The following is a 12,882-nucleotide window of genomic DNA, read 5'->3' on the forward strand; positions in this document are numbered from 1 at the left end:
GAGATGCCTGCAACATGTACGTAGTAAGATTTTATTCTAACCACTGTAAGCACTGGAGACCAGACATAATGTCTTATACATCTGTTCTGCAAAATGAACACTGGCTATACAGTCCTTTCAACAGAAGGCAGATTGTCTGCAAAATGGGGAACATATGTATAAATGTGGTGTGACACGACATTGGAACTGGTTTGGACGCATGACAGAAAACAAAATGCTATGTCTGTTATGGAAAGTATGCGGCATTCTTCGGACCTCACAGTATAAACGGTGCTTGAATGCAAGCACAATGGTGGAGTATTTAGCGGATAGTCAGCCAACCTAAAAATCGGTCTCTATCTTCTTAATGTTTTCAATTGCCTACATGTGTTTGTTCTGGACAAAAAGGGGCAATTAGCCAATGATAATCCCCACTTTACTTCTTGCTGGTGTCAACATGGACCTAACAATATCCTTTAGGGTGCCAGCATTTTAGGGTGAGACATAAAGCATAAGCCCAGTAGAAATGGCATTAGAAATTAATTAGAAATGTCACTGGAATGTAATATAGAGTGTTGTGCAAAAGTTTCAGGCAGGTATGGGAAAAAAATGCTGCAAAGTAAGAATGCCTGAAATAGCCCAACGATTTCAGGATTTAGAAGAGCAACACTGGTATAGGCAGGAGCAGCAATGTGGCCGCAGGGAAATCCCTACTCTCATACACAGTGGTGTACTGGAGTACGGATTGTAAAGCCCAAATAGGCACCTGAAGTTCGGATGGCTATTTCGCTAGTAAAAGTTAAAAAAAAAAAAAAGTACATTTACGATTCATTTTAATGACGTTACTCTAAAGGTTTAGGTAGATTTTTCATTTATTCTGCAACAGGATAACAACCCCAAATATACAGCCAATGTCATTAGGAACTATCTTCAGTGTAAAGAAGAACAATGAGTCCTGGAAGTAATGATCTGGCCCCCAGAGCACTGATTTCTACATCATTGAGTCTGTCTGGGATTAAATGAAGAGATAGAAGGATTTCAGCAAGCCTACATCCACAGAAGATCTGTGGTTAGTTCTCCAAGATGTTTGGAACAACCTCCCTGCCAAGTTTCTCCAAAAACTGTGTGTAACTGTACAGTACCTAGAAGAATTGATGCTGTTTTGAAGGGAAAGGGTGGTCACACCAAATATTGATTTAGATTTCTCTTGTTTATTCACTTTGCATTTTGTTAATTGATAAAAATAAACTATTCACACTTCTATTTTTGAAAACATAGTTACAACATTTTCCCCACACTTGTCAAAAAGTTTTGCCCAGTGATGTATTTGGAGTTGTTTGTTGGAATCCTTTAATTGTAGTGTTGGTTTATATCTCATTTTGTTTGCCTGTAACATGGACTGAAGAGGATGTCACAATGAGATATTCCCAACCTATGTAAAAGAGTCTCCTAATTTCTCTGAAGTCAATGGAAAACCCAAAAACATTACTCGCAGATATGCTATGAATGGAAGGGAATGAGGCTGAGAAAAGCAGCTATGATAATTGAAAATTATTCTAAGACAATGCCCAGGGGGCCACCTTAGCCCTCCTCACGGCCAGCCACTGGAAGCTTTTGGGGATGTATTTTGTGCTGCTGGTGGCAGTATTTTGTGATGGACTGCGGTAATTGGCTCTGTTGGGGTGTTATGATGTGCCACAATATGGTATTACTAGTCCCTCCTACTTGTGTTGGCCCTGCCTTCCATCAATTTGGACCTGACTACAAAATGGGGCCACTTTTACAATTTTTTTCCAAGGCCACTTTAAGTTCCCAGTCTGCCCTGCCAACTTTCCTGATTTTGCCAGGACAAACCCAAGAACTAGACTGTGAAAGCTGCAGGCTTTATGCAATCCACCCCAAAAGTGCCCAATATGGCAGTGTTCCCCTGCATTCCCATGAGCTAGGCTTACATGTCTTAAAATGGGTTTGATTGTGAACAACTTAAATAGAAGTTCTTCACAATCCAAGCACTGCAACTATTAAACAGGTGAGCAGATACACAGTGGATTGGACTATCTCCCAGAGGGGAGAACAGCTACAAAGAGTTTATTTTGCCTTCTGGATCCTAGTGAATTCAGGCATTCTGTGTACAGTTTACTGTGCAATTTATTATTTCACCTGTGGGGGCACTGTAGAGAACTTGAATGCTTGCTGCTAGAAACCCCCACAGATTACAGCTGATTCCTGGGGTTCTCAGCAGTGGGACACATTGTGTTCATATAATTGTTATAGCACCCTTCTAGACAAAAGGTTCATCCACAGTAGGCAACATATGAGATTATGACATACAGTAGGCTGAGTGGGATAACTGGCTTAGCAGCAGTTACCACCGAACCATTTCATAAAAGCAATTAGTCATTAAAGGACAACATTAAAGAAAGTACTGTTCTATTCGTTTTTGAAACCACAAACATAAAACTAAAGAAATCAAATGTCTTTCAAAGGTGGAAAACTTACATATTCATCAATAGGATCGCCAACAGTTGGTGCATAGATAATTCTATATTGTTGGACTTGACCGTCAGCATGATCCCAGCTTACTGAAAGACTGTTAGTTGTCTCTCCAAAAACTCTAATGTTCCTTGGCCCACTTCGGGGTACTGCCAGAAAAAACACAATTACAAACCAATCATCACTCTGGATATTAACCTTGATTTTTTTCTTAACAGCAATGTCAAATATTTTTTATGAACATGTGAATACAGGAAATTCTGAAGTTTCCAACCACACTCGTGGTGTCTGGTTGCCTTACACGCTCTTTGTAGTACAATGCTGCCAGCTAGGACATACTAGCAGATTATTAAGAAATAAACCTACCGCAGTATGAACGAAATGTGGAAAGAGGGATGCCACAGGTATTTGGAAGGCTCATAGTAGCTGGAGGGATTTGCAAAGCAGTCAGCAAAATAGGATAAATTTGTAATATAACACAGGAGCAAACTTTCCACACTGAATTCTTTAGAACATTGCAGAATAGCTGAATTCAGAAAATACCATGAAATATTGGTTTTAATAATTATATCATTTGATTAGGAGTTGCCAACGAGCAAGAAGGTGCCAGATCCAAGAGGAAGCCATATCTCTATGAGAATCTTTATATCACATATATATAAAAGTATAGTTAGCATAATGCTAACTGACCCTGCAGCATTGAAGCTTTCACATGCTCTTGGAGTCTCCAAATAGATAATTTAATTTTGTTTCCATAGCTCCACCATATTCTGCAGTACATTTCCACAGATTGCCACGTATCACTGTCCCCAATAGGGCTCCTTAACTCATACACACTGGGACAATTTTATTAGAAGCTTATTAACCTATCTGTTGAAGGCCCCAAAGGGGATCGTCATCACCAACAAGCAAATTTCTTGTCTGGATTACAATATTTAATTTTTCATTAAATATCTCATACTCCACTATTTAAAGAGGACCTTTCATCTGGCAAAAAATTCTGAACTAAGTATCATGATATGTACAGCGGCGCCCAGGTATCTCACTGCACTTACTATTATCCATGGGCGTCGCTCTGTTCTCCGGTATCTTTGGGGACTTGGTTATACTGGGCGGAGACTTCGGGCACTTGGTTATACTGGGCGGAGACTGCCCTTGTTCTCCAAAGCGTCTCGTTCTCCCAGACTGTAGCGCTGGCCAATCACAGCGCAGAGCTCACAGCCTGGGAGGTTTTTTCTCCCAGGCTGTGAGCTCTGCGTTGCGATTGGACAGCGCTACAGCCTGGGAGAAGGAGACGCCCAGGAGAACAAGGGCAGTCTCCGCCCAGTATAACCAAGTGCCCGAAGATACTGGGCGACATAGCAGAAGCGCCCATGGATAATAGTAAGTGCAGTGAGATCCCTGGGCGCCGCTGTGCATATCATGATACTTAGTTCAGAATTTTTCGCCAGATGAAAGGTCCTCTTTAAGGATGGTAAAATTGGAACAGATCATTCAAGAGAAAAGTAGTTTGATTTTTTTTCTGACAATCATAGATGAAGACATTTTGGATTCTGGATTCCCGACTGCATTCCATTTTCTCATGGGTCTCAACAAACCCGCCAATACATTCTGTAAAAACTGATCGGAACACCTATAACGCAGTAGAAAGCAAGTCAGAGTGAAAATCACCAATGTAGCCTCCAAAAGACATTGAGCTACCAAAGGGTGATGGGAGATTTCCGCTCTGATGTTTACATAACTGTCAATGCAGCTTTAAACTATAATACATACTGTAACTCAGGGTCAAGATAGGGGCTAAAAAAGTGACAATTTTCTCCTTCTGTTTTTTTTGTGGTCCACTAAAAATGGATGAAACATGGAAACAATACGGCCAGATACAGAAGCACAACGGAAGTGCAATTGACAAAAATGCGGATTCACGGGTCTATGGTTTGCGGGCTGCAAAAAAGCAACTGTTGTGTGCGTGATGCCTAAGTAATTAAATGTACTGACAAAGTTACTCAGTTGTTAATGTAGATTGATTCTATGTGTACAAATTGTGTGTGAAAAGGAACATATGCTTAAACCTACCCAGATCCAATTGGTTTACACTTGGTACTAAACAACATTGAAAATAAACAGCATTATAACTTTGGGGAAAAAATTCAAAATTCAATTCTGAAACAAACTGACCCATCTTCATTTAATTTTGAGTTTGATATCTTCTGGTAAAGTTTATGATTTGTATATAAGATCACCTCATTGCATCTGTTTTATTTTAAGCAAGAAATCAAGAACACAGGCAACTACAAAGCTGTGTGGTAGTTTACTGAATACATCAGGAAAGGGTTCAATTTGGTAACTTTAGCAATTATCAACAGATTTGGGAAACTCAGCCTTCTATACTATGCTCCATGTTTTAGGCTTGACTTAACATGAAGAAGCAACTGCTTAATATGTACTTCTGACCTCATCTATAGATGTCAACACTGAACAAGGTCAATAATGTTTAAAAAAACAGCTTTAACTGAGGAGGTATGAGTGCCTAAGTCAATTTGCATGTAAATATTGGGCTGTGGTCATAGTTGCAATGAGATAGACTCATTACATGCAAAGCGAGATATTTCAAGCCTTTATTTGTTATAATTCGGATGATTATGGCTTACAGCTTATGAAAACCCAAAGTCACAATTTTGATGTACCCTTTGCTCAGGGGGTATGGATTAATTAGCTGACTAGTGTGTGACACTTTGAGCCTAGAATATTGAACCTTTTCACAAAATTCTAATTTTAAGCTGCATTAATGCAATTCCTTTTCATTTGTATTATTGAAATAAATGGACTTTTGCACGATATTCAAATTTTTTGAGTTTCACCTGTAGTTAGGACATATCATCATCATAGAAAAGTTCCCAGGGTCACATTTCAAATATTATTCTGATCGTTTACGATTTCAAAGTGAAGGTACTGCTCATTTTTGACGTGAGTGATAGATTATGTTTGAATAGGATGTTCAATCATAAGTTTATGGGTCTTTCAGCAAATGGAGGGCAATTTTAAAATGGTACATAGAAATGAGAAGAAAGTTGCACCACAGTGGAGCTAGTACAGACTAGTAACTTGGTCTTAACTCTAGAAGACAACGGAAACCATCAGAGAGGAGAAAGACATTGGCACACCCAATGGCCAGAAAGATGGGTCTGACAGTTGTTTTTATGATCGAATAAATAAATGCCAGTCTGGGTAATGTGTTAAGTCAGTAATAATAAGTTGCTGCAGTAAAGACAAGTTGAATTGCTAATGTAGTAGCCTCCGTAGAATGGTAGGAATGACTTCTGTAGATGAAGGTGACACGATTCGGCAACAGAATGAATATTGTCCAATATAATAGTTTTTGCATTAAACTCCCTACTATGTGTTTTAGTTATGTTTTATACAACATAAAATAATAACTGTTCGGCTAGAATAAAATGTTTAGGACTAATCTACTGTATTCTATTGAGATTGGAATAACATACTAAATGCAAACAAAGATATCTAGTAAATGTAGTGTACATACATGTTTTTCCCTGTCCAGTGCTCGGCTCGGCTTCTCCATCAGCATACATGGCCACCACATTCACAGAGTAATCAGTATCAGGGATCAGGCGCTCCAGTAACACATTGTGAGTATTGCCAGGAACCACAACCTACAGGTAAATGTGAACATTTATGGCTTATTTGTAAGAACAGAGAACATTTTGTGTTAATTCTGACCACTATGGTTATGGCTTCAACTTAGGACAAATCAATTTCTATATAGAATTACCGCCAGTGGGAGACTGCTCTTTATAGGTCCTATGGGTATTATAACAGCATTACGTAATATGTAATTGAACATTTGGGGTTTGTTACTCACAAATTCTGAAACGGTAGTTCCAAGGAGAGGAGCATAGTTGACCTTGTATTGCTGAACCTGTCCAGGGGCAGGATCCCATCGAACATTTAGTGAATTTGTTGAAGGGTTGTACACTTGAAGATTTCTGGCAGTTCCTCGTGCCACTATAATAAAATAATACATTACTATACGTTGTCTCCGTACATAATATAAAAAATTATGCTTTACAAAGAATGCCCCCATTCACAGTCATCCAGATCATAGTCAATCTTATATTCTTATTTCTGTATGTCAGAGAAATATACAAAACTGCCATTGCCAAAGAGCATCTGTCAGCAGAATAAACCCTATTAAACAAGGCATAATGCATGGAAGGGTTGATCCAGCTGAGTAAACCAACACCTCAATTATGCGGATCCCCTGCACCACTCTGGAGTCATTTCACTTTTTATTAATATGTCAGATAGGTCTTTGGTGCACAGAGGAGAAGGCACTTGCCCTCAAAGCGGCACAGCTCTTTCATGTTGATAGTCACTCCCCTTGATTGACAAGGCCATGCAATTCACCTGGCCCTGTAATCTTGGGTAGTAGATCTGCTTCTGCTTCCCAGCACTGTCAATGACAACTGTGCATAAGCCAAAAATGTCATCCTCCCCCCAAACAAAACCAAGCGTCTCCTCTTCCAGGTGGAGTATGATGTCATCAGCACATGTGCAGTAGTCATTGGCAGTAGTTGAGAAGTAAAAGCAGATCTAGTGTGCTGATAACAGAATCTCTGGGACATATGTGAGATTAAAGGCCAGAAACGATTCCTGGCCCTGTCAATCAAGGAGAAAGGGAGTGGCTATCAATGAAGTGCAGAGAAGCTCTGGTGCTCCAAAGATATGTGCCCAACCCTCCGTGCACCAAAGGCCTAACTTAAAAATTTATAAAGAGTGAAATTATTAACAACAGCACTAAAGTATTGTTTTATTCAGCGGGATGAACCCTTCCAGGCATTATCCTTGGTTTAACAGAGCTGATCCTGATGTCAGATGCTCTTTAATTGAAATCAAATTACCGATCATGATGGACTTTGGTCAGAAAACTAATTTCGTAGGGAAGATGCACAAAAACAAAGGGAGACCATGCAAGCAGCATTTTGCCCTAATATGGAGTCCAAACCAAGGTGCTATCACAAGAAAGCAGCAACTGAACTCAATCCATTGCAACAGGTACTTTACACACATATGTGTGTATGCTACAACAATAGAACACATATAACATAGTTATGTAGTTTGTATGGTTGAAATACATAAGTTCAACCAAGAGATGGGTGGGGATGGGAATTAAGGGAAAGGGAGAGAGAATCGGACTTCCACATATTTACATAAGCAATACTATCATTTACTTTTAAGAATTCATCTAAATCTTTTTTTAAACTGTCCACTCTTCCTGCTGTGACCACGTCCTGAGGAAGTCTATTCCACAGATTCAGAGTTCTGACAGTAAAGAAGCTTTGTCGCCTCTGGAGACTGAACTTTTTCTTCTCCAGCTGGAGGCAGTGCCCCCTTTGTCTTTTGAAGGGTCTTTACATGGAACAGCTTTTCACAATATTGTTTGTACGGCCTTTTATATATTTATATGAGTTAATCATGTCCTCCATAAACTAAATAAATGTAATTACTTTAGTCTGTCCACATAACGAAGACCATCCATGCCCCTTAACAGTTTAGTCACACTTCTTTGTACTTTTTCCATAATTTTTACTGTATGGCCATGATTGTTAATGGCTGCAAAAATGAGGTAACAGCAATATTGTGTTGCCAACGAACAATCTTTTTGAAAGCCCGGACCACTGGGTTTTTATTCCACTACTACATGGGACTATACTCTTAGAATTTAGCTGTGCGGTTAAACAGGTTATTACTTAAAAATTATTTCTCATCTATACAAGGGATAGGTGCTAAACAAAAGTTCAGATGGGGGGTCCAAACACCAGGACCACAAAAATTTTCGAGAACAAGGGGTATCCAAGTCCCCTCTCTGAAGCAATACTGAACATATGAGTCCAACATTTATTAAGGCCCCTTTCACACGAACGATACGGATTGGCTCCCGATGCGTTCAGGGTGCGTTCAGTGAAACTCGCACCATTTTGCAAGCAAGTTCACTCAGTTTTGTCTGCGATTGCGTTCAGTCGTTCAGTTTCTTTCCGCACTTGTGCAATGCGTTGATGCGCTTTTCACGCGTATGAAAAAAAACCTGAAGGGTTACAAACAACATCTCCAAGCAACCATCAGTGAAAAATGCATCGCACCCAGACTGCATCCGGATTACATCTGGACTGCAATGCATTTTTCACTGAAGCCCCATTCACTCCTATGGGGCCAGGGCTGCATGAAAAACAAAAAGAATATAGAACATGCTGCGATTGTCCTGCAACGCAGAACTGATGCGTGAAAAAAAAATACTCATGTACAAAGACCCATTGAAATTAATGGGTCAGGATTCAGTGCGGGTGTTATGCGTTCACTTCACGCATTGTACCCGCATGGAAAACTCACACGTGTGAAAGGGCCCTTACTTCTATGGTGCTGTCGAAGAATATCTGACATAAATTTGGCTGCTTCGCCGAATTTTACAAAAACATTCGCTTCATGACGAATTACTTTATCACGAAGCGCATTTTTTGTAAGTAGCGGGTGCAATGTTAGGGAGCTGCGATAGCGCCCCTCCCATCATTGTACCCCTCAAATGTTGTGTTCATACATGATCGCGGCATCTGAGAGTAATAATACTGTGTAAAATTAACAGAAAAAAACGAAATCCTACTATTCGCTCATCTCTATTCATAATGTAGGGCCATAATCCTCTCTCATGTATCATTATATAACTAGACTGTCTTGCTATTCAGGAGGTAGAAAAAGCTGGTTCACCCCCCATGGAAGCTGTAACAGTGCACAATTCATTTTCTTCCTGACAGTTTCACAAATCTGTTGTCAATAACGACCAATCACAGTGTAGCTTTCAATTTTCAACTGCAGAATACAAAATATACACTGCAATTGGTTGCTATTAGAGATGAGCAAATCGAATCCCACGAAGTGGAATTCGATCCGAATCCCAGGAATTATTCGATTCGCCTGGAAGCTGAATTTCCTCGTGCTTCGCGTCAATCGATTAATCCTGAAATTCAAACTTACTGCCTCCATTTGTGCGCGAAGGGCCGCCAGCCTCCATCTTGCTTGAAGATCTCGTCCGAAATCCCGTGCACTGCGAGATTACATCATCACGCTGGCCGGCATGATGACGTAATCTCGCGCCACGCGTGATTTCGGCCGAGATCTTCAAGCAAGATGGCGGTGGCCGGCCCGTCGCGCGCAAATGGATGCGGTAAGTTTGTTGAAATGTTTTTTTTTATGTTAATTTCACACTGTTTGTACACTCAGATGCCGCGATCATGTATGAACGCGGCATCTGAGGGGTACAATGAGGGGGGCGGCGCTATCGCAGATCCCTGTCATTACACCCACTACTTACAAAAACATGTGCTTCATGGCAAAGTAATTCGTCACAAAGCAATTTTTTTTTTTTTATTCGGCAAATCAGCCGAATCGAATTTTAAAGAAATTCACTCATCTCTAGTTGCTATGGGTAAGAAAGATAATTTTTCTTTGTGACAGTTTCATAAATCTGCCCCATGAAATGACCCAAAGTCATCATTAGATTTTATGCTCACAGCCGTATTTTTTATCAGTGTGCTGTCTGCATTTTTTGTGGATAGCACACTGGCCCATTCATTCATGGGCCATCCATCCATATTTTTTGCAGATTGACATGTTGCTTTACAGATAAGAGGTCAGGAAGTGAGGTATCGTTACCTCAGCAGCACATGACAGGATTCAGCCTCTGGAAGTAGAAGTCTATGTGCTGCTTCTCTCTACCCTGAGTCTGACTATAGCAGGGAGAGGAGCTTCCCACATTGCTGCACATGGATGCTTCAGGCAGGGAAACTTTACAGTGGTGAAGGCCCCTTCCTTCTGTATAGTGGTGGACACTTAGGATGCCCCCCCCCCCCCCCTTTAATCCCTCAGTGCTTTCTTCTATGAGAATAACATGATAAAAGGGAGAAATACGATATTAAGCAATCTATGTGACATACATGTCCTTCCAGTGTCAGATATGCGACCTCCATCTCCTTCAGCATAAACAGGGACCACAGTTACTGTGTAGGGTGTGTCTGGCTGAAGTCCCCTGAGAACCGAATAGATGGTATTTCCAGGAACAGTTGTCTGTAAATGCAGAAAACAAATATCAATGTGTAAAATACCACTTACCTTTTATTTAAAGGGGTATTCCGGTAAAGTTTAATTTAATTTTTGAAAAACAGCATTAAGGCTGCAAGCTGTGACCCAACCAGAACCCATACGTATACATATAACCAGAGTTTCATTTGACCTTGTAATCCATTTGTCTAGCTCCTATGTGAGCCTGTATCATGGCGGCTGATCTTCCCTCACAAAACTTCAAGACTACAATCCCCACAATGCCTAGCTTTTCTGCTGTGAGTGTTGATGTTTATTGATTGGCTGCCTGATATGCAGTCCGGTCACGCCCCCTCTACTCTACACACTGAGCATGCTCGACCTAACAAAGGCTCAGAACTACAGGTCGATGCCATGGTAATTTAGGAGGAAACACAGTGGGTAGCAGGGAAGAAAACGACTTTTATAACTACTGAACAGTAAATATGTGTAATTTACATTATATTAGGTAATTATTGATGATGAATTAGTCTAAAACATAAGTTATATTTATGGTAACCGGAATACCCCATTAACTTTCCATACTGTATGACCTACTGGTGCACATTACTATACCACGGCACAGAGTTCATTCTCCATGCCTCTTGCGGAACACATGCATGCAATGCTTGCCGGACTCAAAAACAAATGTGTATACTAAATACTGCTATACTATGCAAGACTATGCTAACAATGCAAGGCATATGTATGAGATATGTAAAACAGAACATTTACCACTTCCTCAGTTCCACCAGCCGTAGGTACATAGTAGACCTTATACTGACGCACATTTCCTTCCGCTACATCCCATCGAACGTTTAAAGTACTTGTAGTTGGGTCATATACTCGCAGATTTCTCACAGTGCTCAAAGGCTCTGAAACGCAATGTTATTTGTACAATTTATATTCCCGATACTCTATAGTTATAATCATTATACAACATCTTACATGTCTTTCTGCTTTCCCAAGAAGATCTTGGTGCACTTTAGTGCAGTAATCCGTACTTTGAGAAAACTTTTTGTAAGCCATAGTGACATAACATAGATTTTGATTGGTAAGGGTCCGAGTGCTAACACCCCCACCAATCACTAAAATGAGAAGATAGAAGCTCTCACACAGTCTGTCTCTCCTTACTGCTGAAGACAGGCTCAATAAGAAGTCTATGAGCCCCTCTCCAGTCTATCTCCAGCAGCTAGGAGAGACAGAGCTGTGTCAGTGCTTCTATCTCCTGGTTTTAGTGATTGGTGGAGGTCTCAGCACTCGGACCTCAACCATTCAAAACCTTTTATCACATAGAAAAGGTTTTTTGTACAAGCACATTTTAATGTGTATACTCACTATAAAAGTGGCCACTAGAGGGCCCTAAAATGCAGTCTGGTAATCACTACAGTTTACAGTACAGTACTGGTAGTTCTCGGCACTTCTAGAATGTCTAAGCAGTGAAAGGTTATTCCCAACAGAGAAAGTGATGGCATATCGACAGGGTATGCAATAACTTTTAGTTTTTCCCTATACAATGGTGTCCCGGCCATCTGCTGTGCAGGCAACTACAGCACAACCCCACACACGACCGTATGTATTTTGCAGTCCGCAAAAAACAGATCAGCAAAAAATACGGATGACGTCCGTGTGCATTCCGTATTTTGAGAAACGGAATAGCTGGCCCCTAATAGAACAGTTCTATCCTTGTCCATAATGTGGACAATAATAGGACATGTTCTATTTTTTAGCGGAAAATAAATATGGACATACGGAAATGGAATGCACACGGAGTAACTTCTGTTTTTTTTTTGTGAACCCATTGAAATGAATGGTTCCGCCAATAGCACTAAAATGCGTCTTTTTTTAAACCGAGCTGTGCCATTTCAGCCAACCTGTGACACACTGCGCCTGCGACTTTTGAAACATATTTGCAACTTTTGAAGCATATTTGCTTCTTTTTGAAGTTTTTGAAGCAACTTTTGAAGCATATTTGCAACTTTTATCTCAGACTTGGGATGTTTTTGTTTTTTTTTTGAATGTCAATTTACTGACAAAACCCTGTTGTTTAGCTCATTTATATTAGAAAAAAATAAATGAATCCTGTTTTAATACTTACCTCAGTGGCGTACCGCCAATATAGGCAGGGTACGCCACTGCTATGGGGCCCGCGGCACAGGGGGGCCCGGAGCGCACGGAAGGCCCCGCCCCCTGCAACTGCGCTCACTGCAGGCTCAGCTTGAAGGCCCCCCCCCCGAACTCTCACGGACTCTGCGCGTTCCCTAG

General features: G+C 40.6%; 1 protein-coding gene across 4 annotated transcripts in view; it reads right to left on the reverse strand.

Moving 5' to 3' along the window:
- Positions 1-12,882, reverse strand: part of COL12A1 (collagen type XII alpha 1 chain) — a 164,776-nt gene that overhangs the window by 65,179 nt on the left and 86,715 nt on the right. For all 4 annotated transcript variants that reach the window (XM_040428657.1, XM_040428654.1, XM_040428655.1 and 1 more), the window contains 5 exons: positions 11,353-11,492; positions 10,476-10,605; positions 6,353-6,495; positions 6,014-6,143; positions 2,479-2,621 (listed from right to left, as the gene is read on the reverse strand). In XM_040428657.1, the coding sequence (XP_040284591.1) occupies positions 2,479-2,621; positions 6,014-6,143; positions 6,353-6,495; positions 10,476-10,605; positions 11,353-11,492 (686 nt within the window). The remainder of the gene's footprint in view (positions 1-2,478; positions 2,622-6,013; positions 6,144-6,352; positions 6,496-10,475; positions 10,606-11,352; positions 11,493-12,882) is intronic.

The sequence above is a fragment of the Bufo bufo genome, chromosome 4 (assembly GCF_905171765.1).
Source record: "Bufo bufo chromosome 4, aBufBuf1.1, whole genome shotgun sequence".
Taxonomy (NCBI): domain Eukaryota; kingdom Metazoa; phylum Chordata; class Amphibia; order Anura; family Bufonidae; genus Bufo; species Bufo bufo.